General features: G+C 47.5%; 2 protein-coding genes and 1 long non-coding RNA gene across 6 annotated transcripts in view; 1 reads left to right on the top strand and 2 right to left on the bottom strand.

Moving 5' to 3' along the window:
• NABP2 (nucleic acid binding protein 2) overlaps nt 1–424 on the bottom strand; it is a 7,098-nt gene extending 6,674 nt beyond the window's left edge. The window contains exon 1 of the mRNA XM_037514988.2: nt 214–424. The gene's annotated coding sequence lies outside the window, so the exon portion shown is untranslated. The remainder of the gene's footprint in view (nt 1–213) is intronic.
• Nucleotides 1–26,361, top strand: part of RNF41 (ring finger protein 41) — a 27,169-nt gene extending 808 nt beyond the window's left edge. Inside the window, exons 1-8 of one of the 4 annotated variants that reach the window (XM_037514982.2) lie at nt 926–1,079; nt 3,441–3,625; nt 9,053–9,137; nt 12,579–12,691; nt 17,194–17,465; nt 18,412–18,547; nt 18,917–19,020; nt 19,853–26,361. In XM_037514982.2, the coding sequence (XP_037370879.1) occupies nt 12,602–12,691; nt 17,194–17,465; nt 18,412–18,547; nt 18,917–19,020; nt 19,853–20,204 (954 nt within the window). In that variant the 5' untranslated portion in view covers nt 926–1,079; nt 3,441–3,625; nt 9,053–9,137; nt 12,579–12,601 and the 3' untranslated portion in view covers nt 20,205–26,361. Of the gene's footprint in view, nt 1–925; nt 1,080–1,200; nt 1,244–3,440; nt 3,626–9,052; nt 9,223–12,578; nt 12,692–17,193; nt 17,466–18,411; nt 18,548–18,916; nt 19,021–19,852 lie in introns of those variants that run through there. The other 3 variants (XM_054696701.1, XM_054696702.1, XM_054696703.1) reach the window with 3 other exon arrangements.
• Nucleotides 2,138–3,472, bottom strand: LOC119248055 (uncharacterized). The gene is made up of 3 exons (XR_005125859.2): nt 3,280–3,472; nt 2,992–3,056; nt 2,138–2,477 (listed from the first exon to the last, which is right to left on the bottom strand). It is a non-coding gene; the product is annotated as an uncharacterized LOC119248055 (long non-coding RNA).

Here is a 26,361-nt window from a genome sequence, read left to right as displayed (position 1 = left end):
ATTTGATTAGCGGTTCCCTTTCAAAATGAGGCCCAAGCTTTAGTTCCCTTCGGTCCTTGCTAGCTTTGTAATGCTGTGTAGCGGCCCATTACACGGAGACAGACGACAGTGCATCGCCACTGCTTAGAGAACAGCCACAGCAAATGCTGTTTTCCTAGCAGCTTAGCCTGAGCGGTGCCGGGGCTGTACTGCCCTGGTTAATGAATTCCTTACCTTCTCCTAGAGTGCTCTAGACTCCACCTCGACTTTCCTCGCAGCCCGGGTTCTCTCCCGCCCACACCCTCAACCACGGTGTTGCCTCCTAAGGAAATCAAAGCGCAACCCCGGGAGGACATTGCGTGTCCCTCCTCTCCCCTCAGGTGCTTCAGGGAACCCTCGGAGTGTCCGGAGCGCCCACGTGGATGCGGCAGCGCGGCGGCCGGGAGAGGCGGGACCCTCTGGGCACCCTAGATCAAAGCGCCGCGGCCAGACGCGCTCCCGCTCCCCGCCCCGCGGTCGCCCTGTTGACTGCCGCGTCCACTCCCATGACTCTGAGTCACAGGGCCGGGAGGCTCCAGGATGCTAACCGCGGTCGGGAGGCGGGAGCGGCGCTGGGAGGTCACACGGCGGGCGGCCTCCTAGCGACGACCTCGCCCCGCGTCGCGAGTCTCGGGCGGGACACGTGCGCCCGCCCTGGCGGGGGCCTGGGGGCGCGGCCCTGACGCACGCGGGGAGCGCGCCGCGCTGTCCCTCCCGAAAGGTCCGCCCTGGCCTCCCCGGGACCATAGAGACTTCCGGCCCCCAGCGGAGGCCTGGCTAGCCTTCCCCACCTCGTTGACCACTCGCGGCGCCTCGGCTCGGGCTGAGGGCAACAAAGAGGCGGGGCTTGGTGACGCGCTTCCGCCGGGTTGCGCAGCAGCGGTGGGCGGGGCGAGGGGCCGTCTCAGACCGAGGCGAGTGGTCGGAACGTGCTTCCTTGTCTTCCCCCCGCCGCTTCCCTTCCCAGAAGGGCCGGACTCGGCGCCGGGGCTGTCTCGTGGACGCCGCGGCCCCAGCTCCAGCCGGGCCGGGGCACGGAGGGTCCAGACCGCTTCCAGGCGGTGCGTACTGCGCCTGCGCGGGCTCCCACCCGCGCGAGGGTACGGGGGGGCGGGGGCGCTGTCCCGGAGCTTGGGGCGGGGGTTCCGTGCTGGAGGTCAGGGGAGGGGATGGGTGGGAAGATGAAAGATGGAGGAAGGGAGCAGCAGTAGGGAGGAGTCGGGAGGTGAGAAAGGGGCGCTGGAGGCTGGGTTTGGGGGCGGCCCATGGGTAGGGGCGCTTTGAAGAAGTGCGGGAGGGACCGGGACGTGCTGGCGGGGAGGGGGACCCGGGCACCCCGAGGTGTTTAAATGGACAATGACTGACGGGCTGCGGAGGGAGGAGGAGACATCCTGGGGGCCAGCCCGGACTGGGGTGGCGGAACCTGAGCCCCCGCCCTCGAAGCGCCATTGCTTGGCTCCCCTCCCGTGCCTTGTCTGTGGCAGCCTTGTCTTCCTCCTCCACCCCGTCCCCGCTCCCCCACCCCTTCGTGAAGGAATCTCACATTCCTTGCATCCCTTCCCGGCCTTTGCAGCCAGCTCGTCTGTGCAGGCTTCACGCACCGGAAAGCCTTCCCCGAGCCTGGACGAGGGGAAATTGGGGCGGTGGGGAGGAGGGGCCGCAGGGGAGCGGAAAGCAACCGGGGTGAGGGTATTTTGCCTGAGGGACGTTTTCCCGGTCAGAGGCTGACTTCATTTCACCTCATAAATGTGGCCATTAATGAGACCACTGAGCCACTGTTCTTGGGAATCGTGCTATGATAGTGACACCCTAACCCCTTCCTATACCGGTGATTTTGGAGTCTGCCAACTGGGCAAGAACCGAATGGGTGTTGCTGGCTGATCGTTTTCCCCCAAATAGGAATGGGGTGGATTAGTGGTAGGGAATCTGAGTGATGCAATAAGGTTACTGCCCCGTGTCCAGCCAACCTTGTGGCTGGGCCTGGTTCCCAGTAATTGAAAAAAAGGAACAAGCTTCTTATAAGTATTTCCTTTCCTGCCCTCAGTACTCTTTTTTTTTTTTTTTTTTTTTTGGTATTCTGTTACTACAAATAATTTCTTACCTGAGGATAGCAGTGTTCAGTATGCATTCACATTTATTATCATTTGATCTTCAGGACAACATATAAAGGATATAAAGCGTTTTCCTTGCTTGACAGGTGAAGAACCTGAACTACAGAAGGGTTAGATGACTTGTTTAAAGTCATACAGTTCAAAGATTCCAAGTGTTTGATTCCTGGTCTTCTCAGTTGAAAAATTCTGTTTTGTTCTGGCCAAGGGATCACTGAAGTAGGATTTACCTTTCCAACATAGGCAAGTACTTGCTTTCTGAGTCACTGGAAATATTTCTTGAGGTGTAGGTGCAAATGCCAGGGTGGGGAGTTAGTAGTTGTCCGCATGGAAGAAACATTGTACCCTCCTCTGTATTATGAATGGAAATACATCAAAATACATCAAATCTGCCTCCCCCTATGTCCTGGCAATCATAGGGAAGAGAAAATGGCATTGTATCTTTATATTTTTAAAATATCACACTGTGTTGTAACTAATGCACATAGTAAGCTGAGTATATGTCCTCCACTCAACAATGAAATGGTCTCTGTTTTATGGGTAAAAGTCATCATCTTACTCCTTCCTAATAGCCCCTGGGTTACTGATTTGTAATGTTGAGGAAAGGAGTTTGAACAGTGGCTGTTCTGTGTAGTGTTGAACAGTCCTCTCAGCACTCATCTGAATGACGCCCATGGCCCTCTGCTGGGTTCCTTCCTTTTAGTGATGAGATTCTGGTTAGCCTGATCACACCAATTCTAGTCTTCCCAGTTGTCCACTCACTCCACAATCATTTCCTGATTGACTGTCTCTTAATTTTTTTTTTTAAACTGCTCCCCTCAGGAATGTATTTTGGGCTGGGAAGTAGAATTGCACTTCTACCTACCTTCTTGAGGAGCTTCTCCTTTTGAAGTAGTATTTTCCAGTTGGAGGGTAGGCCCAGAATTCTTTCTACGTGAAATAATTTATTCAAAAGCAGTTTGGGAAACAGCAAATGCTAAATTCTGTGCATTATAGGAGTTCTAGCATTGTAGAGCCACAGAACATCACCTATTTGTACATTATGCACTAAATAAAAGAGCCTTTCTTCACCTCAAATTCTTGCTTCTTTCTCTTACCCTCCCTGCTATGTTTGAATTTCCTGGACCACAGGTTTGATTCCTTAACCAGTTACCTCACTCCTTCGAGGCTAGCCGTATGCCCAGTGCTGAAATCTGTAGTCTTAATGGAGATGTGTCATTCTCCCCAACCACCCACCAGATCCAAGTGTCAGTCTCGCTGCCAAGTGGAGGTGGTTCCCCTGACTCACCTTTTTCTTCCTTGTTCTATTAATAGAGTGCCCCTGATTGTGACATCACCTCCATCCACTTGGCGATGGAGCTTGTCACTAGGAAGGAAGACTCCGTCGGAGAATAGACAACAAGATGGGTTACTGGGAGCATCTCCTGAGTGGCACTGAGTGGAGGCACCAGGGGATTGGAGCCTCGTGAGCAGGGAACCTGCCCCCCAACACTTGGAAGGTAAAGAACCTTAATTCAGAATTCCATTGGAGGCTTCAGCTGTCTTCTGTGCTAATTTGGGTTCTTTTTGCTCCTGAACACCTGATTCTTAAAAACTTCTTTCTGCAAAAAAACTTCTTTTTCCACAATTAACCCATCTTTGCATATTTGTATCTTCTATAAACTGTTAGCTTTGGCAGTTCGGTAAATTGCTTAGTAAATTTTGTTTTATGTATTTTATATCCTATATACACATTCATTGGACACAAGCCTACACCTTAGTTTGAGCACAAGGATTGTGTTTCTGTTTTTTCACATGTTTCCTCTGGAAGAGGGCCTTGTATAGAGGATGACAGTGAGGGTTGGGGTAACTCCACGAATAACACACGATACTGGTACTGGTGACTTAGTGGGAGGTCCTTACTGACTTTTGAAGGCTGGTAGGTCTTACTTTAGATGAGTTCTTGAAGAATTGTGTGCCCTCTGGATTCTTTTGTAAATTGAATCAATGAAGATGTACTATAGGAAGAAAGGGGGGAGAATGTGTGTGCTTAAAAATTCCCTTTAGAAAATCCAGCATGAATTACAGCATTCTGTGGCCCCTCTTTTCACCTCGCAAGTGAAGAAGCTGAGTTCATAACTCAGTTCCCTAAGAGGGGAAATGACATCAATCTAAGGGAACACTGGTTAAATAAAAGAGGTCATTTCCTTTCACTTAAAAAGTCAAGAGAATTGGGCCTCCCTGGTGGCACAAGGGGTTAAGCACCGCACTATGAAGCAATCCACAGCCTCTACAGCACAGCACGAGTTTGATCCCCGGCCGGCCAGAGAGAAACCCACATGGCACAGCAGACTTCTCCTGTCTTGTCCGCTGCTCCCCTTAGTAGTGTATTTCAGTCAGTCTGCCTGTTCTGTTCTCCGCTTTATCTCTGGTGAGTCCTCTCACCCCTCTGCATCTCTGGCCTGTATCCCAGCTCTTGTATGCATAAATAAATAAATCTTAAAAAAAAAAAAAAGTCAAAAGAATTGTCTAAAGAGAGCCAGGTTAGTTAGTGGTAAAGTTAGGGCACCTTTTAGAATGTAATTATCCCCCCTTTTACTTGTTTTTTAGGTGCTGAGTCTTAGAACCATGGAAGGTTTAGAATACCTAGCGAATAGAGCTTCACTTCATGTTGGGTCAGGGAGTAGACGCCCAGATGGGTTAAGTAATTTGCTCAAAGTACTTAATGGTTACACATTTCATCAGTGATAGAGCTACTACTAGAACTCAGGTTTCTAGATTGTTGACTCCACCCCAGATCCACTCTTCACTGGGAGACAGGGAGATATGATGAACTGTTTTAGGGACACCTGTGTGACCCTTCAACAGCTAATTTCATCACTAGCTTGGAATTCATAGAAGTCACCTGTTTCCTTACACTGTTCGGTTAGGAGACTCTTTCCCCGTTTGTCTGGGGGTCTGTAGTGATTCGAGCCCCTCAGCTCTCGGCATCTGTTAAATTCAGGGTCTAGAATGAGCAAATTGGTACAAGGCAAACGATGGCACCTTTGCCTGACTTTTACTCTTATGTTTTCGTCAAGAATTGGCGGTGGTGTATCCGCTTATCCTAAAATAGAAAGTCTTGCTTGGAGTGGCTCCTCTGATGTCTCTTGGAGAGAGAATGAAAATGTGTGTGTGAATGGATGTGGTTTGCACACCTGTACTTGGGTTCATGAAACCCTGAATAAGGGCCTCCCCCGTGGCAGTGGGGCAGCGGGTTGAGCGCAGCGCTGTGAAGCTGTCTGCAGCCTCTGCAGTGCAGGTTCGAGTCCGGCCGGCTGGCTGGCGAGAATCTCACATGGTGCAGCAGGCCTCTCCTGTCTCGCCCGCTGCTCCCCTCAGCAGTGTATTTCAGTCCTTCTGCCTGTTCTGCTCCCTGCTCTGTCTCTGGTGAATCCTCTCCCTCCTGCATCTCTGGCCTTTACCCCAGCTCTTGTATAAAAATAAATAAATGTTTAAAAAAAAAAACAACAAACCCTGAATAAGAGAGATTGAATGTTCAGGTTTCTTTAGGAATAATCTGCAGTTTTGTAAAACCTAGCTCTCCCTAGGGACAGACCAGAGAAGACAGCTACACTGGGAAGTTAAAAGGACATGAGAAAGGGGTCTGATAATGTTTGCGTTTTTCTAATAATGCTGACCAGTAATATAACGATATCTCAGTGTAACTGTGAGGAAATGAAGTGACGTAATTACCCGCAGAATAGAAGGCTGGGAGTGCAGCTTACAGTAGGGGTTCAGGATGCTCACATCAGGGAGGCTGGCAGAACTCCTCAGCTACTTCAGTTCTGTCCCTCAATTTGAGTGAAACTGTCCAAGGCCTTTTCCTGTTCCACAACTCAAGGAGACTCTCCAGGAAACTGCTTCAGTGGCTGTGGGCACTGAGGTCCTGTGGTTTCAGTTCATTAAGGCTCCTGCCCTTGAGGCATTCGCTGGGGGGGTCCTTGAGGCAACCCATAGGAACCCTGAACTGCCCCTGTGACAGCCCCACTGCAGTGCTGAGTGAGCCAGGGAATAGACTAGTCAAGGGGCCTAGGCCTTCGGTTTGACTGTCTGTCCAGAGGCAGGACGAGGCAGGGCGAGAGCTGGCTTCTGGATCATATATAACCGCTACTTATCTCCTGTAGATGACAGGAAAGAATACCCTAGTCAGATTCAAAATCTAAATTTTCCCTTAATTCTTTTTTTTTTTTTAAAGATTTATTTATTTATGCAGAGATGCGGGGGCGAGAGAATTCACCGGAGACAGAGTGGGTAACAGAACAGGCAGACTGACTAGGTTGCTCCCTGACTGGCCGGGGATCAAATTCATGCTGCAGAGGCCTATGCTTCTTAGGCCAGTCCGTGGCCACTGCAGCACGAGTTCGATCCCCGGCCAGGGAGGAGACCCACATGGCGCAGCAGACCTCTCCTGTCTCACCGCTACTCCTCTCAGCAGTGTATTTCAGTCAATCCTCCTGTTCTGTTCCCCACTCTGTCTCTGAATCCTCTCACGCACCCCCACCCCCACACTTCTGGCCTGTACCCCAGCTCTTGTATGTATAAATGATTTTTTTAAAAAGTAGGAAAACTAATGAAGCAAAAATATAACTGAAATTAAAATTACTGCACCTGTACTTGTGATAGCTTCTCTAAGCTGTATGTTCTCTATATATCCTTCTAGATGTTTTTCAGTATAAATGTGTACACATAAATGGGGGTGATTTTTATTATGTAAATATATTTAAAGAAGTAATTTAAATAAAGTATTACTAGCAAGAAACAAATCTAAGTCATATTGATGCTGTATGGTATTCTATCTTATGGACGTAAGGAATTCTGGGTATTCTGGGGTTTTTTGTTTTGTTTTTGCTATTATAAACAATGCTTAGGTAGACAACCTAGTGTATTGTTTTCACACTCCCTTTGAAATTGTTTCCTTATACCAAATTCCTGGAAGTATGGTTACTAGGTAAAAGGGTACATACCCCTTTTTTTTTTTTTTAAGATTTAATTATTATTTTTTTTTTTTATAGAGGCATGTTTTATTTATTTATTTGTTTGTTTGTTTGTTTATACAAGCACTGGGTACAGTCAGAAGCTTGGGAGGGTGAGAGAATTCACCAGAGCCAGAGCGGGGGGAGCAGAGCAGGCAGAAGGACCGAAGTACACTGCTGAGGGGAGCAGCGGGCGGCAGGAGAGGTCTGCGCGCCATGTGGGACCCTCCTCCGGTGGCCGGGGAGCAGCCAGGGATCGAACCGGTTCTGAAGAGGCCGCAGGCAGCTTTGCAACCCAGCGCTCAACCGCTGCGCCACCGGGGAGGCCCTAATTAATTATTTTTGTATACAAGAGCTGGGGTGTAGGCCAGAGGTGTGGGGGCGGTGGTGAGAGGATTCACCAGAGACAGAGCAAGGAGCAGAAAAGGTGGACTGACTGAAATAAACTGCTAAAGGGAGCAGCAGGCGAGACAGGAGAGCTCTGCTGTGCAGTTGGGTCACCTCCCTGGCTGGGGATCGAACTCGTGCTGCAGTGGCTAGTGATAGCATCATAGTGCAGAGATTTAACCCTTCCACCACCAGGAAGGCCCAGTTGTGATAGATATGTTATATATTATATATATATTACATATATATATTATATACATTATATATGTTAGATACACATATATTTTAAAGATTTGTGCATACAAGAGCTGGGGTCTAGGCCAGAGGTGCAAGTGTGTATGTGTGTGTGGGGGGGGAGGGATTCATAGTGACAGAGTGGGGAGCAGAACAGGTGGATCCACTGAAATACACTGCTGAGGGGAGCAGCAGGGTAACAGGAGAGGTGTCTGCACCATGTGGGTAGCTCCTTGGCTGGGGATCAAACTTGTGTTGCAGTGGCTGCCGAAAGCTTCATAGATTGTGTCTTACTTCCTTGCGCCACCAGGGAGGCCCCACTTCTAATCTTTTAAACCAGTGATCCTCAGCCAGGGGCTGTTTTGTCTCTCAGAAGGTATTTACCAGTGTCTGGAAGAATACTGGTGTCTAGTGGGTAAAGGAGGGGAAGCTGCCTAACATTCTGCAGTGCATAGGACAGCCCCCAGCAGCAAAGAACTCTCTAGTCCGAAGGAGTACAGTGCTGAGGTTGAAGTCCCTTGATGTAAACATGTTTTGAGAGCCATTTCTAGGAAGTCTTTGTAACCATCCCCAATATGATTTATTTTATTTTTAAAGATTTATTTATTTAATTATACAAGAGCTGGGGTGTAGGCCAGAGATGCGGAGGGTGAGCGGATTCAACAGACAGAGTGGGAAGCAGAACAGGCAGATGTACTGAAATACACTGCTGAGGGGAGCAGCGGGTGAGTCAGGAGAGGTCTGCTGTGTCATGTGGGTCACCTCCCTGGCCTGGGATTGAACTTGTGCTGTGGTGGCTGCGGATGGCTTCACAGTGCTGCGTCTCAACCCCTTGCGCAACCAGGGAGGCCCCCTCAATCTGATTTAGAACCCCTCCTTTGGTCTTCTAGTACCTGGTGCTTATCTAAACCCCATTATCTCTTAGGGACTAGGTTTTATTAGTTTGAATGATGTGTATAGATGGTTCTCAGTAAGTATTTATTATGTGAATAATAAAGATGTATCACAGTAAGGTTTTAAATACCAGGTTTTAGGGTTAAAGGGGAAAAGTACTTCTCTTACTTTACCATTCCCTGGCCTGATGGTAGTATGCTGTTTCTTTGCTATTGCATGAGTCAGGATTCTTTCAGTTGAAAGTGTAGAAACCCAATTCACAGCACCTTGAGCAAAAGAGGATATGAGTGTTTCTCACAGAAACCAGAGATAGGAAGGCAGTTGGGTCTTGCAAACAAAAGAGGCACTCAGAACTTCAGGACCCTTTCCAGCGCTCATCCAGGCCTTTCTGTTTCAATCTTTTCTTTTTCTCTGTAGGATCTGCCTGATTTCTGTGTTCCTCAGTTCACTTAACAGCTGGAGAAAGACCAACTCACCGTCACTGGTATCAAGCTCACCTCAGGTATGGGATCCATTGGTCCCGCTTGGATGGCATGCTCACCCTCGGCCCAGCTGTAGTCTGCGGAAGGTCTCACAGTCCTAGCAAGGCAAGTCCCATGGAACATTGTGGATAAGAGAGAAAGGGGTCTCCCCGGTAGCACAGCGGGTTGAGCGCAGCGCTATGAAGCTGTCTGCAGTCTCAGCAGCACGGGTTTGATTCCCAGCTGGCCAGGGAGATGCCCACATGGTGCGGCAGACCTCTCCTGTCTCGCCTGCTGCTCCCCTCAGCAGTGTTTTTGGTTATCTATCTGTTCTGCTCCCCGCTCTGTCTATGGTGAGTCCTCTCACCCTCCTGCGCCTCTGACCTGTATCCCAGCTCTTGTATAAATAAATAAATCTTAAAAAAAAAAAATTACGTTAAAAAAAAACAGAGAGAGGGAGCGTAACTCCTAGCACGTGGCTGCTGGGCGAGCACCAGGTGCTTCCATCATAGCACTTGGTAATTGAGCTACGTAGGAGGAAGACGTCGAGGGCTGCTCCTGCTCTCTTACCACTAGTCTCATTGTTCGGCTCAAGGAAAATCACAGGGAACTTTGTTCTGGGTTTTACATTTCACTTTATGATGTCGTTGATATTGTTCATGTGCCTACTACCTTCATACATCACTGTTTATAGATGATTCAAGAAAATTATATCCTTTGCTTCTATTTTTTCCTATTATGTCGGCCTAGAAACAGAAGGTCAAAGGCCTGAGGGGACACAAATACAAATGCTCCACTCCTGCCCCATTTTCTAGGAGACGGCCAGGTTTGCAGTGACAATTTCAGAGAAATTGTTAATAAGACCAAAGCTCTGACCTTTTAGGGCCTAGAAATGGAACAATTTATAGAGAAATGGCGGTGATGGAGGTCAGTGTCATTGTTACATACAAAATGGGGACGGAAAGGTAAGTGGTGGCAGAGGGGCTTTGTGATTTTCTTGTATCCATTAGCCTGTGTGTTAATTAGGAATTTTTATCACTTGAAAGAGACAGCTATGCTCAAGCCAGCATAGCCATCATGGGGAATTATTGGGTCATAAAACTGATGTTTCAGAAGGCCAGTATGGCTTCAGCATGGCTAAATCCAGGACCTCAAATGAGTCCCTCTGAGTTCTATCTCTCAGCTCTGTTTTCTTCATTACTGGCTTCATTTCATAAGCAGGCTTTCCTCATTATTGCCAGAGACAGTCACCTGCCACTCTGGTTGTACATCTACCAGCTCTGTAACCCCAGGGGAAAGAGCACCTCCGGAGAGTTTCAGGAGACATCTCAGGCATCGCTCAATGACTTGGGCTGGGTCACATGTCCAGTTGGAACCAGGATATAATTCTTAAAGGGAATTAGATGATGCTGTTTACAGAAAATGGTATCTTAGGTAGGCAAAATAGTAGCTGTCCACTATATCTTGGTTTCTGGAAAGCTCCAGTTAAAGCAGCATTTTAATCTAAAGGATGCAAGGTAAGGGCATTTACTGATTTATAAGGAGCTGTGCTTGGTACTAGATTGGATACAGATCCACGAGTTCTGCTCTTACCAAACTTTTAACCAGGGAGGGTAAATTAGATGTGTATATGAATAAAGATTACTGTTATATGTTAAGTGCCTACGATGTACCAACAGGTACTTTGATAAATACTTTATCTTTGAGGACAATTCTGAGAGGGCCACTTTTATTATTTATATTCACTGTATCTATTGAAAAAACAAACTTGGGGCCTCTCTGGTGGCACAGCAGGTTGAGTGTGGTGCTGTGAAGCTGTCTGCAGCCTTTGCAGCGTGGGTTTGATCCCGGCCGGCCGGAGAGAATCCCACATGGCACAGCAGACCTCTCCTGCCTTGCCCGTTGCTCCCCTCAGCAGTGTCTTCAGTCCATCTGCCTGTTCTGCTCCTCGCTCTGTCTCTAGTGAATTCTCTCACCCTCCCGTGCCTCTGACTGTACCCCAGTTCTTATATAAATACATAAATCTTTAAAAAAAAAACAAAACACACACACCAACTTGGCCTCCCTGGTGACGCAAGGGGTTAAGTGCCGCACTACGAAGCTATCTGCAGCCTCTGTAGCACAAGTTCAGTTCCCAGCCGGCCAGGGAGCAACCACATGGTGAAGCAGACCTCTCCTTTCTCGCCCGCTTCTCCCCTCAGCAGTGTATTTCAGTCAGTCTGCCTATTCTGTTCCCCGCTCTGTCTCTGGTGAATCCTCTCACCCCCCTGCACCTCTGGCCTGTACCGCCCCCCGCCCCAGCTCTTGTATGCATAAATAAATAAATCTTAAAAATAAATAAATAAAAAACAAACTTAGGAAGTTTATGTACTTTGTGTCACCTGTCTAAGGTCACACTAATGAGTTGGTAGAACTGAAGATAAGAATCCAGTCACTTTGGATTCAACCCAGTGCTGTATTTAGCTTGTATTTGACCTCTCAAGACCTCTTACCCGATCCCCACCCAACCACACACACCCTTTTAAATTACATAGCCTGCTTCTAAATTTCTGACATCTGATTTACTGAGTTTATCTTTTCCAGAACATCGCAGGTTGACGGCTGTTCTGTGGACTGGTTGCCCTTATGTCAGGTGCCCGTACTAGATCTCATGGGTTGGATATCCGCAGGGAACTTCAGTAACTGCCCAGTGACCTCTTCTTTGGGTTTGATTTTTTGGAACCCAAAGAAGGAATGTGGCAGCCTTTCTGCTAGTTGAACATTTTTCTCCTGAATCACCCTTCTTTATCCCCCCATCTCCATGCCTGAGTTCAGACTCACAATCTCTCTTCTGCCTAGATGTTGTTCCTATCCCATCTCTCATTCCTGTTGACAAAATGATTCTAAAAGGGAACTTCTATCGCATTGTTATAAAGTTTTTCAGTGACATCCCATACCCTTCGGGTTCAAACAAAACTCCTTACACAAGATTCCTCAGGGCCTGGCCCCTTCTTGCCTTTCCTGCCTTGCATCTTGATGCCCCCCACCCCCTTATATCCCTCAGATCAGCCTTTTTTGGAATCATTTATAGTTCCCCAAAGACCACCATATGCTCTTTTGTTTCTGGGCCTTTATGCTATATCATGTGCCGAAAATCCTAATGCAACCCATCCCCACCCCAACACCTAACTCGCTCTTGCTTGTCCCTGTTGTTGACACCGAGTCCTGGAAAACTCAGAGTCACCCCTTCCTTTCAGTCTGGGTGAGGCAGCCACATTTCTTACCTTACAGTGCTCTGGGCTTGTTCTGATGAAGCAGTTATCACTTCATATTTTAAATGAATCGTATGTAATGTCTTTTCCCATTAGAACTTAGTTTCTTGAATCAGCTTTTTCCTCTCCAAATGACTGGCACATAATAGGTGCTCAGGATTTGTTGGGCACAGAAAATGAATCGATCTTGGCTTCTGAACTGGCCTCATTTTGCTCTTTTGTTTATTCCAGAACCTGGGTTTCAGTGATGAGACATGGGGTATGATGTAACCCGTTTCCAGGGGGATGTTGACGAAGACCTTATCTGTCCTATTTGCAGTGGAGTCTTGGAGGAGCCAGTCCAGGTGAGTCGGCCTGATGGCGGGTCTGATGTGGCAATAGGTGGCAGTGCAGCTAGTAGAAAATATTCTTATGTAATGGGGCCAGTGGGAGTCACTGTGTTGTGGCTCCTTATATTTCCCTCCCCTTCCCCACCCCCACCCCAATACACAGATTGGAGGCCTGGTGCTGAGGAGCAGTGGCGGCTGCAGCAGGAATCGGGCCTTCCAGGGTCCATTGAGAGGGAGATGCCACAGACGTCCAGGATGCAGATTTTCTTTCTTTTTTTTTAATATATTATATATTTTAAAAGATATTTATACAAGAACCGGGGTACAGGCCAGAGGTGCGGGAGGGTGAGAGGATTCACCAGAGACAGAGTGGGGAACAGAACAGGCATATCTACTGCAATACACTGCTGAGGGGAGCAGCGGGCGAGACAGGAAAGGTCTGCTGCGCCACGTGGGTTTCTCTCAGGCCAGCTGGGATCGAACCTGAGCTGCAGAGGCTGCAGACAGCTTCACAGTGTGGCACTCAACCGTCTGCGCCACTAGGGAGGCCCAAAATATTTATTTATTTATGCATACACGAGCTGGGTTACAGGCCAGAGGTGTGGGGAGAGAGAGGATTCACCAGAGACAGAGTGGGGAGCAGAACAAGCAGCTCTTTTGCAATACACTGTGAGGGGAGCAGCGGGGAGACAGGAGAGGTCTGCTGCGCCACGTGGTTAGCTCCCTGACTGGGCATCGAACTCATACTGCAGTGGCTGCTGATACCTTCTTAGTGCTGAGACTTAACCCCTTGCATCACCAGGGAAGCCCTGAGCTTATTCTTATTCTCCGGGCTTCAGCCACCCAAAGGAGCACAGATACCTGCATTAGATGAAACTCAGACTGCAGTCCAACAGCAGCCAGCCCTGGACCTATATCCCTGTCTGGGCCTTCGCAGCTTGTTGATGATGTAGGCCCTGACCCAAAAGAGTGGGTCCTTCACCCTCTAGTGAGAGAATTCACTGGAGAGCGATAATGTTATTGAACCAGGAAGGCATTATTAGAGACTCGTGCATAAGGGAACCCATGCCGGAAATGAAAAATTTAGCCTGGGTCTTTGAAGAGTTAGGAGGAGATATTTAAAGGTAGGTTCACGAGGCAGGGAGGAAGAGGACAGCGTCATAGCTTATTTTGGGCTGGGCGGTGCCCTGGCATCACTGACGGGCTACATTCCAGCTGCACATGCAGACTCTGGGCCTTCTCCCTCCAGGAAATTGTGAGATAATCATTAGTCAGGATCTAACGCTTTTTGTCTAGCATGGCACTTTCTAGTCAGTGGTAGTGCGCCAAGTTGTTTGGACAACACTCTCCAGTCTGATTTAGTTCACCTGTTCAAACAGGGCTTGGAGCGACTGTCATCCTACCAGCTCAAATTTTTTATCTAGGCAAATTGGCTGGGTGTGGGGCAAGTATCTTGTTGGTGTCCGGAGGTCAGAGGCTGTGTCAGCTCCCTCCTTTGTCAGTCCTGGCAAGGTCTCGTCTGTTTTCTGTCACTATTATTTGAGGTTAGTCACGTGTGGACGAGTCAGTTGTAGTCGTGACTGTGCAAGTATGCAGTAATTCCCCAACCTCCAGGGTTTACCTTCCGAGGAGTAGCCAGGTGAGCTTCGTGATGCCAGATTACCAGACATGTTTCCAGAGGTAGACGCCTCTCCCTGCTAGGGATGTGCTAGTTCTATCTTATGTAGATAATACATTCTTTTTTTTTTTTTTTTTAAGATTGATTTATTTATGCATACAAGAGCTGGGTGTAGGCCAGAGGTGTGAGGGGTGAGAGGATTCACCAGAGACAGAGTGGGGAGCAGAACAGGCAAATCTACTGAAACATACTGCTGAGGGGAGCAGTGGGGAGACAGGAGAGGTCTGCTGTGCCCTGTGGGTCAGCTCCCTGGCCGCAGATCGAACTCATGCTGCAGTGTCTGGTGATAGCTTCATGGTGGTGAGACTTAACCCTTTGTGCCATTTGGGAGGCCCCTAGATAATACATATGGTTCAGTAATCAAAACAGTATAAAAAGGCATACAGTGAGACCTCTTGTCTTAGTCTGCCTAATCCTGCCCACAGATAACTCTTTTTATTAGTTTATTTAGTATCCTCCCAGGGTGTGTGTGGGCAGGTACGAGCAAATATGAATACATGCATGCATACGTATACATACATGTAATAGATAGCTTCTGCCCTAAGAATCTTACAGGCATAATAAACTGGAAAATATATTAGTTGTTATACCATACATAATTTTATAATGTATATATTTATTTGCCCTGGTAATCAAGAACTGCTCATACTTGCCCAAGGCAAGTTTAGATAGGATGGTTGTGAAAAAACAGACAGTTGAGCTGAGAGCTGAGTGATAAGGGGCCCTTCGAGCTAAGATTTAGAGGAAGAGCATTTCAGGCAAGGGGGAGCTGCAGAAGCAAGAATGGGCTGGGTATGGGCAAGCTGAAACGGCTTGACATGGTGCTGGGCGCATGCTGGGAGGTGGAGAGAGGTCAGAGGCACAGGTGTTGATCTAGCAGAACTTCACAGGCTCTGAATAGGAGTTTGCATTGAGCTTAATGTCAGTGGAAAACCATTGTAAGCTTTTGAGGAGGGGGTTGATAAGATCTAGTTTGCATTTTTATTTTTTATTTTTTTTAAAGATTTATTTATTTATTTATACAAGCACTGGGTACAGCCAGAAGCGCGGGAGGGTGAGAGAATTCACCAGAGCCAGAGCGGGGAGCAGAGCAGGCAGAATGACGAAGTACACTGCTGAGGGGAGCAGCGGGCGGCAGGAGAGGTCTGCGCGCCATGCGGGACCCTCCTCCGGTGGCCGGGGAGCAGCCGGGGATTGAACCAGCGCTGCAGAGGCTGCGGGCAGCTTCACAACCCAGCGCTCAACCGCTGCGCCACCGGGGAGGCCCTAGTTTGCATTTTTATTTTTTTTTTTATTTTTTTATTTTTTTTTTTTAAAGTGGGAGACAAAGTTTTATTTTTTTTTTTTAAAGATTTATTATTTATTTATTTGTTTGTTTGTTTATACATGCAAGCACTGGGTACAGTCAGAAGTGCGGGAAGGTGAGAGAATTCAACAGAGCGGGGAGCAGAGCAGGCAGAAGGACCGAAGTACACTGCTGAGGGGAGCAGTGGGCGGCAGGAGAGGTCTGCGTGCCATGTGGGACCCTCCTTTGGTGGCCGGGGAGCAGCCGGGGATTGAACTGGTGCTGCAGAAGCTGCGGGCAGCTTGGCAACCCAGCGCTCAACCGCTGCGCCACTGGGGAGGCCCCTAGTTTGCATTTTTAAATGGTCACGCTGGCTGCTTAATACATAAATGGGCAAGGAAATAGGAAGGCTAGCTGGAAGATGTGTTTATTATTAATAATAAACAAGATGATAGCTTGTTTGAGGTTAATGGCAGTAGAAATGGGGAAATGGTCAAATTTAGAATTTTGGGGGACAAGGTTGGCCTGTAAGATTTTTAATAGGATCAGATCTATCTCTGAGTCAAAAATAAATATCTACTGATCGTTGCATTAGTAATACTAAGAATGACTTCTTTCCTTATGCAACATGTCTCGAAGTTAGTCTGTGACTCTTGTGAGCACCTAAGAGCAGAAACTCTTAGATTTTCCAGAAATCTAAAGTGTCTAGCACAGTGTCAGGGCCATAGGCGCTCCAGTTATTCTCATAGTCCCGTCTCCTCAGTGCCTGCCATGCTGGTCTCGTCTGCTGAGGCCACAGGGTGTCTCCACAAAGGTCAGGGAATCCTGTCACTTGGAGTGATTGCCTTCAGCAGTCACCTGAGTTACCAGGCAAGTAGCCTGAAACAATCTTCAAGGAACTGAGAAGAAGGTGATTCTGTGAAAAATCAGCCCTGTTTTGGAGGGTGGGCCTGACCACTGGGGTTCAGGGCAGGCACCACCTCAGCTCAGTCCACACGTGGGCCTGCACAGAGACAGCTCTTAGCCTCTCATCGGGCATTCCAGGCTTTTATTTTGTTCCCTTCTGCTTTCTGACATTGCATTTTGCCAGTAAATGTCTGTCTGCCTCCTCTGTTTTCATTTTAGACCCATACCAGGCTCTGTCCTCTCTGTAAGTGCCTCCACGATTGACCTTCGACTGGGAAGGTCTCACCCTCCTCTGGCCTTCTTTGGCAATAACATGTGCAATCCAGCTGCAATTAATCGATTGCCTTGTGTCATCTTCCCCATTATCCCAAGACATTATTCCTGTCTCTTATTATTATGTAACTTTTTACTTGTTTGTCTTATTCACACTTTATTTTTGATTCATTTGTAATTTGGAGCACAGGAAATACCTGAAATCTGTTTACCCTGCAATACTTTGCCCATTGTAGTTCTGTACTTTGCTGTGACCCCAGTGACCTCTGGCCTTGGAAGCTGCTCAAAGGCTTGATGGGCCTTTGACATAATCATACCCAGGCTCTTGCTCTGGCTAATTACTTTGTGCCCCTTTTGTCCTGCCTTCCCTCCCAGGCACCTCATTGCGAGCATGCTTTCTGCAACGCCTGCATCACCCAGTGGTTCTCTCAGCAGCAGACATGTCCAGTGGACCGTAGCGTGGTGACAGTCGCCCACTTGCGCCCAGTACCTCGGATCATGCGGAACATGTTGTCAAAGCTGCAGATTGCCTGCGACAACGCCGTGTTCGGCTGCAGTGCCGTTGTTCGGCTCGACAACCTCATGTCTCACCTCAGCGACTGTGAGCACAACCCCAAACGGCCTGTGACCTGTGAACAAGGCTGCGGGTGAGAATCCTTCCCTCCTCTGCCCCACGCAGATAAGGCTTTTCCCTTCCTGGACCCCTGTCTCTGGAGCCCCTGCTCACGTGCCAGGGTGGCCCCAGCTGGCAGGCAAGGCATGTTCTTGATCTGCTTTGTGCCCTGCCCCAGAGCTGTGATCTTTTGATCTGTGATCCTCTTGCTGCACTAACAGAAGGGAGACAGTGATCTGTGTGACAACACTAGGGCTTGGTTTACTTTATTCTTCCCATCCAGACCAATACTTCTGTCTCTCTGTTTTTGGTTTTTGTTTGTTTTTTTTTTTTAAAGATTTATTTATGTATGTATACAAGAGCTAGAGTACAAGCCAGAGGTGTGGGGGGTGAGAGGATTCACTAGAGACAGAGCGGGGAGCAGAACAGGCAGGCTGACCGAAGTACACTGCTGAGGGGAGCAGCGGGCAAGGCAGGAGAGGTCTGCTACGCCATGTGGGCAGCTCCCTGGCCGGCTGGGGATCAAACTCATGCTGCAGAGGCTGCTGACAGCTTCACAGGCTGCGTCTTAACCCCTTGCACCACCAGGGAGGCCCACTTCTTTCTCTCTGTCACATTGACTACTCCTCTTCCCGGCCTTCTCATATTCCCTCTTGCTTTCTTATTATTATTGTCTTTCTTTGGGGCTGTGAATCTGGAGCTTCTCAAAAGGAATGAGTGCACAAGGAGAATCTGGGGGAGGAAACGTGAGCCACATGACAGATAAAATTCTGGTTTGGCGAGGGAAGGAAGCCCCGAGAAGGCAGATAGCGAAGAGGTGAGGAGGGAGTGAAGGAAGTTAACAAAAAAAAGGCTTGAATGTTTAGAGTGAGTAAATGTTGGAAATCTGGGGGAGGAGAAAGCCTTCCTGGCAATTGTCCGCCTTCGCCCTCATGCCCCCTTGATCATGTGCCCTGTTCTCTTGCTGCCCTGGGTCTCAGCCTGGAGATGCCCAAAGATGAGCTGCCGAACCACAACTGCATCAAGCACCTGCGCTCGGTGGTGCAGCAGCAGCAGACGCGCATCGCGGAGCTGGAGAAGACCTCAGCGGAGCACAAGCATCAGCTGGCGGAGCAGGTGGGGCCCAGAGGCCACGGGGCAGGGTGGGGGGGGGCTGCGCTGGAAGAGCATGTCCTGGATAAGCAAGTACCTTCCTGCCCAGGGGACAGAGCACCAGTGTAAGCACAGGACTGGCTCCTGCGCTGTGAGCCTGGGTGCGTGGACACTGCCTGTGGCTTCCTTTCCTCCCATGGATGTCATTCTCCTAACGTTGCTTTGCATTGAGGATACAGCTCCGTGTGAGACAAGTCAGCATCTTTGTCCTCATGAAGCTTACAAATCTGGTGGTCCCTCAGCTCTCTCAGCTGTCCTCAGTCTCAGATAACTTTTGTCTTTCTTCTGCTGCCTGCCTTGACCGTCATCACTACTTCTCCTTTCCTCCAACAGAAGCGAGACATCCAGCTCCTCAAGGCATACATGCGCGCCATCCGCAGCGTCAACCCCAACCTTCAGAACCTGGAAGAGACCATTGAGTACAACGAGATCCTAGAGTGAGTGTCACTGAGGAGGTGGAGTCGCTCACTCCACATCCTGGCCCTGAGCCCCGAAAGGAGGAAGAGCAGGGGAGTGGCAGAGGGTGTAATGAGGCTGTCAGAGGGCTGGGCTGGAGCCACTGCTTTTCAGGTGTTGGGGTGAAGGAGAGGGGGGAGAGGAAAAGAGGATGACCTTCAGGCCTGGCACAGGATCTTGCACTCACTTGGGTGGAGGGACGGGAAAGCTTACCTCAGGATGCAATTTCTCCAGAACTAGGTGAGAGCCCACCCCAAACAAAGCCCTATGTTAAAGGCTGTGGAGTAACAGGAGGGCCAACAAGAAGTAGAAGATACTGTCCCGGTCTTCAGGTAGCTTATAATCTAGAGAAGAAGACAGAAAATGCAAATCCAGGAAAGTGATCTAAAAGGCAGCAAAAATAAGCAAAATAAACAAGTCTGAGGCCCCCGTCAGTTCTGGAGTCCTATGTAGTTCCTGGATGAAACTGTAAGTGTGAATCGGTCCATGTAGCCCAAATAGTTCTGAGTGGGACATGGGATAGAAGAATAATCGATTCATTCAATAAACCTTTGTTTTATTAAAGCAAGAGCACTTACTATGTGCCAGGTGTGTGTGCTAAGTATTTGGATTTTTAAGAAAAATAATAGTGACCCTGTCCTCACGGAATTTAATTTGGTGGGTCATGACTCAGATGGGAACAACTAGAGAAAGATTCGGAGCTTCTCAATGATGCAAGGAAAGAAGGAAGGATGGGTTAAGCTGAGTGTAGACTGGGCGATTGTTCTAGAGAAGGGGATGAACTGGAATGACACCTCCAACCCCTCCACACAGGTGGGTGAACTCCCTGCAGCCAGCCAGAGTGACCCGCTGGGGAGGGATGATCTCCACCCCTGACGCTGTGCTCCAGGCTGTCATCAAGCGCTCCCTGGTGGAGAGTGGCTGCCCTGCGTCTATTGTCAACGAGCTGATTGAGAATGCCCACGAGCGTAGCTGGCCCCAGGGTCTGGCCACACTAGAGACCAGACAGATGAACCGGCGCTACTATGAGAACTACGTGGCCAAGCGCATCCCTGGCAAGCAGGCTGTGGTGGTGATGGCCTGCGAGAACCAGCACATGGGCGACGACATGGTGCAGGAGCCCGGGCTTGTTATGATATTTGCGCATGGCGTGGAAGAGATCTAGGAGATTTCGGAGTGCTATTGTGAAGAGATGGAGAACAGAGAAATCTCATCACTCCAGCAGCTGGACTCTGAGTCCTCCCCTATCCTTAATACTGTGGTTTTCACTTGAACCACACGCCTCCCTGCTCTTCTGGCATTGAAGGGCCGAGGGCACCTGGCTCAGCCTTTCAGGTGGGAAATCCAGATTCCTTCCTTTTGCCTAATTTCTTCCCCTAAGACGTCTGTAATTTTCAGTCTGGATGGGAAAGTCCCCTCCGCTGTCCTGCCTGGAGTCCCTGGTCCAGAAAGCACAATGATACTGATTTTCTCCAGGATCAGGATGGAATGAGGAATCTCTAATTGTTCCCTCCTCCCAAACCAGGGAGTCAGAGCAGGCAGGCCTGTTGCCTCTAGAAACAGCATTTAGAGGGTAGTCCTGGGGAGCAGAAATTCTGAGGAGTGTTAAGGGTTCCCTAGAAATAGTGAGGCAATCACTGATGGCCCGTGGGGAAGACTGGACCTCTGTGCCAAGTGATACCCTGTTGCGTGCACCGTGAAGGCTCTCGCCGGCCTGCAGGTGCGCAGGTTCTAGATGCCGAAAACTTCCAGATGAGCTCTTCTTTCTTCCGCTTTTCTCATCCATGGAGAATGACAGGGCTGGGACTAGGGGATTTGTCTCCTGGGGTGGAGATACTCAGCATGAAGCACCACTGTGTTTTGCTGAAATCGGGTCGGCACTGCTGTCTATGGCAAGAACTGTAATTCCACAGACCCCTCCCAACCCTGGGATTGTAGGTGGTTATTTTGATGATTTCCTTTGGCCATTGTTTGTTTATACTTCATTCCCCTCCCTCTTTTTTTTTTTTTGGTAGGATGGCCTGGTTATGGCTACTTTTCCAGCCCAGCCACATTGTTGGCAATTTAATTTATTTACTTTTTTTTAAGAAAGGAAAAAGAAAAAAATATTAACAAAACTTGAAACTTATCCTTTGCTGTTCCTACTGTGTGGACTCTGGATGGGGTGGGACAGGGATAGAGTCTGTTTCACATTTTTCCTTTTCAACACAGCCTTTGGCTCTAATATAGGAAAGGCCGAGGGAGTCTCGGCTGAACATATAGTCTGCTCCAAGCCTCCGTGACCCCATCTGAGGTGAGGAACGTCCTCTCTCTCAGTGACAGATGTGACAGTGCGGCATCTATGCATGCACCCTCTGGAGAGCTTTGCTCCCAGCCCTTCCAGGGTCTCGCCATAAAGCCCTGGACTTAGAATATTAATTTTGAAAGCAACACCCCCATCTCTCCATTTCCTTGGAGATATATAGCTGGTATAGAAATCATGTCTCTGAGTACAGGCAATGTCTCACCACGGCCCCTGAGGACTCCAGCTCCGTTTCAGGCTACCTGAGACATGCCCTGATCCCTTGGGCAACAACAGAATCAGAAGGGGAGGGATGATGTGATTCTGTTAGTATGCAGGTGGAAGTGGGGTTGGAGAGAGAGTGTCCTGTAGCAGCTTTTCTTTTTGGAGTTCTGTTCCCTGCCAGTTTGTTACAGGCTTGGGGAGTTGGGCCATAGCTCTGCAGGGGCTGGGTAGAGTTATACAGCTTGAGGGGAGTAGGGAACAGTCTTGTTCCAGCTCCGGGACATTGTGCTCAGGAATTTGAAAAAGCTGCTATATTTAGTCTGGTTACTACATTTCATCCACTCCCCTCAAACCCTGCCTGCCTCACCAAGGCCCACACCCTCCTGTTGTCCCCTTCAGATGGAGGCAGGAAGCTCAGTTGCGGCTTCCCTGTCCTTGCACTGGTGTCTGCAGGTTGCTGGCTGTGTTATATGTGCGGTTCCATGGTGTTCACTGCACTAATAATAAACCTTTTGCTCAACTCTCTAAATTCTTAATTCAACCTCACTCCCTCTCATGAAGGTTCTCTGCTTGGCCTTTCTCATTTTAATTCCCTCTGCTTCCTGGCTTTGTAACCTCCTCTTGTCTCAAAACTAAGTTCTGTTTAGGAGGGTGACTGCCTGAGTGTCGTTCACACCTCATGTCTCTGTCCTGTTGCCCTCCTACATCTCCTCTCCTGTTCTATAGCAACCGAAGTGAACCATGTTTTTTTCTGTGGTCTGTCTTTACCCTAAATTCTCTGTCATTCCTAAGTGCTCCTGGGGTTTTGGGACACTTTCTGCAGAAGCTACACATGCACTCTTGTCCTCTGAGCCTCTTTGCTTTGGAATCTGGGATTCCGTTAAAGGCCGGGAAGCCTCCAGCCACCACTGTCTCCTAACCAAGAAAGTAGATGTGAGGAAGGCAAGCTGGAGTGACTGTACCTGCTGTAGCCAAATCTTGATAAACCCTTGTAAGCATTTGCCACCACCTTCTCCCTCTAATGAAAAAAAAAAAATTTCCACCCTATACTATATTTTAAATTTGCTGAGCATTATCATGCATCTAAGATAAGTCTAATAGTACTCTAGATACTCTAGGGGGGTGAAAAAGATGCATTCCTATGCCACTGAGTCTACTATGCTGTCCTACACACGTCTGATGATGAAAAATAAGCATAGTGTGCGCATAACTGGCGCTAGGCCCACTCTAGTGCTTTCTGTTTGTTTTGAAGCTCCTTCAAAATTACTTTCAGGACCTGCTGCTCATTCTTTTGATGGTGTAAGTGGTGCCAAATCATCTTTTCAGGGTTTATTTGGTTTTTGGAAATCTTTCTTAAATAACTTGCAAGGTGCTCGATAGAATGAGAATGGGGGCGGGGGTTCTTGTAGCAAAATGGTACCTGCCTTCGAAGAATTTAACTCCCAGTGAAGATGAACATATAAGGCATAATGAAAGTGGCAAGTGGGCTTACCAGCAGTGTGAGTAGAGGGGAGCTAAAGTCCTGATTCTGCTGGGTATCAGGGAAGATATTTCAGAAGTATTTGTTCTCGATCAGAGGTTGGCAAATGAGATCGGAGGCAACTGCCTGCTTATGTAAAAAAGTTTCACTGTCTACACTCAAGCCCATTTGTATTGTCTACAGTTGCTTTTAGATTATGACAGTGAAGCTGAGTGGTTACCACAGAACCGGCCCGCAAAGCCTAAAATAGAACTAGGCAGGGAAGTGGTGTGAGGGTTGTTGTAATTTTCTACTTTTTATATACATTTGATAGAACATTTTTCTAATTGCTGAAATAACAAACATTTAATAATACACCCTTTACTAAAGAAACCTGTACTCACATTTCCCCAATTGTCCCAAGAACGTTCTTTTGGAGCTAATTTTTGCCTGACCCTGGATCCTTGGAACACCCTTATTTTTTTAGTAACACTGATTTGAAGCGATTGGGCTAGTGGTCATAGTGACATTTTGGATTTGACTAATTGCTTCTTCACTGTGTCCATTAGCTTATTCCTCTAGTTCCAACTTTTACTAAAGAGATCTAGAATTCGAGTCAAACAATTCTGGGGTGGATGACATTTCAGGAGAGGTGTTCTTTATGTGATATAACATCAGGGTAGGCCCAGGAGCACCATGAGCCTGATCTCTCCCCTGTACAGGTACACTGCAGAGAGACTCTTCTAGCACAGGCATGCAGCTGTGTCATTCTAATTGGTTGCTGTTACATAAGAACAGGCCTAATATTACCAAATCTTATTATTTTTCAAGAAATTTGGGGCATCCTAATGTATATGCTAAATCTCAAAACCTTTAAGTATTGGCTCAATTTTAGAAAATGTTCATGGGGAAAAAAGGGAAAAAATCTAGACCATCACTTTGTAACCTATTTTAGGCTGTGAGTATAGGCCTGAATAAAAACAAATAGAGGTGGGGGATATGCTGAAGAAGAGGCCAGTTGAAAGGTCTTGAATATAATGACAGGAAATTTGGACATTAATTTTACAGGTGAGTTTTTAAGACTAGGAATGACTTTCATAATTCCTTGGTGGTCGTGGAAAGATGGTGAAAAATTGGTGACTATGAGTAAGCTTAGCAGTAAGTCATACATGAGCGAATCAGGACTTGAAATAGAGCGGGAAAGATTAGACATTGGGAAAAAAACAACTCAGCCAGCATTAATGGGATTCCTGTCTTATGCCAGATGTGGTGCTGGGTCATTGAGACAAATAATTGAGAAACAAGTCATTAAAGGAATCTGCAGACTGGTAGGTGACATACATTTAAACAATAATGGGAAATAATATCAAATACTAGAATAGTATGTTGCCAGTAGATACGGACTAAAAGTGGGAAAAGGAAGAAAAGGGTCAAAGGGAAGGCTTCTCAGAGCTGAACAGGATTGTATATTGGCTGTGAAGAATGAGGATAACAGCCAAAGCATTTTTTGTGAGTCAGGCACCATTTTAAGTATTAAACATTACTTTAGTCATCCAAACAACCTTATAAAAACCTTCATTATCTCCATTTTCTGTGTGGAGAAACAACAAAATTCACACAGGATTTGAATCCTAAAAGTCATTCTAGAGCCTAGGCTCCTAATCACTGCACAGAGCAAGGGGCATATTACCAGAGGTAAGGCGCGGATACCGAGGTTTCTGGGCTGAATGAGAAGACAGCATCATTAGCTTAAATAGGGAAGAGGAGGCGGGGCTGGTTTCAGCCGTTGATTAGCCCATTTGGGGCACATTGGGATAGAAGTATTTCCATGCGGAGGCCTGGAGCCAAAGAAGACAAAAATAGATTTGGGTGTTATGTACCCAGAGGTAATCAAAAAGTCTTGAGACTTGAATGCTAACTAAAGTAGAAAACAAGAAGAATGGGATCTTGAATTCCAAAAGTAATCTGGAACAAAAATTGGAAAACAGGGTAAGATAAAGTTGGCTAATGCTTCAGCTTTTTTTTCTTTTAAGTGATTTTGAAGTTTGAATCGTTTAAATGTGGTGCATAAGCTAGCTGTAAAGGAGTAGCAGAAATGTCTGCAATGACAGCATTCCTGAAGCAAGTATTGCTTAAGCCCATTTTGGTTCAGATCCTCTAATGACTTACTTTATGGGATAAACTGCAGAGATCCAACCCTCTTATCAAGTCACCAGCTTGGAAGTAGATTGTGTTAGATCCCTCCCACATTAGCTTGTTTATATTCACCCGAGCAATTTTGATTAAGCTCTAAGAAGATGGGTCGGTATAGGGTGGCATTAGCTAGTTGTTGGTTATAAGGTGAAGAGATAGATGGCACTTAATCAGAGAAGGTGGGAATTAGACTGTCACACGGAGACACCCAGTCTAATTTAATTGGAAGTATCAAGGATAAAAAATGAGTGTCTTAGAAAGGATGTGTTGATAACAGGTGCAAGTGTTTGACTACCTGTGGAGCTGAGGTTCCTATCTAGGGGAATAATATGTTCCAGAGATTTTAGTGAAACTGGGGCACCTAGAAAGCCATTGTAACAAAGGCATGAATTAAGATGATATGATGGAGGAAGCAGTAACGAATGATGAGCATGGGAGAAAAGAAAATGTAATTCTTAGGTTGGAAACTGGAAGGAACTGAGAAAACAGTATTATCAAAAATTCGAAAAGTCAAGAATGTGATTCTGGGGAAGGAGTTTTATGTTTCAGGTGACATTAGATCAGCAAAACAAACTGTGGCACCTAATGACACAGGACCATGGTTTTGCCAAGAGACCTTGCCTGTGTAATGGAAGCTTGGAAGAAGGAAGAAGAACGAAGCTTTGGTAGAATACTACTGAAGGTGGAAGAAAGCAAATGAGATGGAAAAATAGTATTCCAAGAGAGGAAAAAAGCATGATGCCTCTGAAGCCCAGTGAGAAATCAGTGGTTTCAAATATAGCGAAGGTTTTGATATCAGTGTTAAGATAGCATGGATTGGGGAGTCAGTGTATTTTATTGAGAAAAATAAAACACGGTGATTTGGAAGTGCCAAGGAAAGGTGAAGTTTTCTTCCGAATTATTGAAGATCCCACAGAGTAAGAAAAGTTGAAGCTGTGGAAGGATAGAGACAGCTCCTTAGGAGGCTGCAATGTGTGAGATTGCTAGCCTAGGTGGACAGAGTGACTTCAGAGCTTATGAGTGAGGCTAAAATCTGAACCAGAAACTCAAGATTGATAGCGGGGTAAATATGTAAGAATGAGAGAGGGGCCAGATCATGTAATGCAAAGAAAGAAGGATGGAAAGGTGGGATTTGTTGGAATGGAAGGGGTAGGGATGAAGGAA

The sequence above is a fragment of the Talpa occidentalis genome, unplaced genomic scaffold (genome assembly GCF_014898055.3).
Source record: "Talpa occidentalis isolate TD23 unplaced genomic scaffold, MPIMG_talOcc4v2.1 talOcc4.16, whole genome shotgun sequence".
Classification (NCBI taxonomy): domain Eukaryota; kingdom Metazoa; phylum Chordata; class Mammalia; order Eulipotyphla; family Talpidae; genus Talpa; species Talpa occidentalis.
Note: the sequence above shows the minus strand (reverse complement) of the source record. Positions and strands in the feature narration are given on the sequence as shown.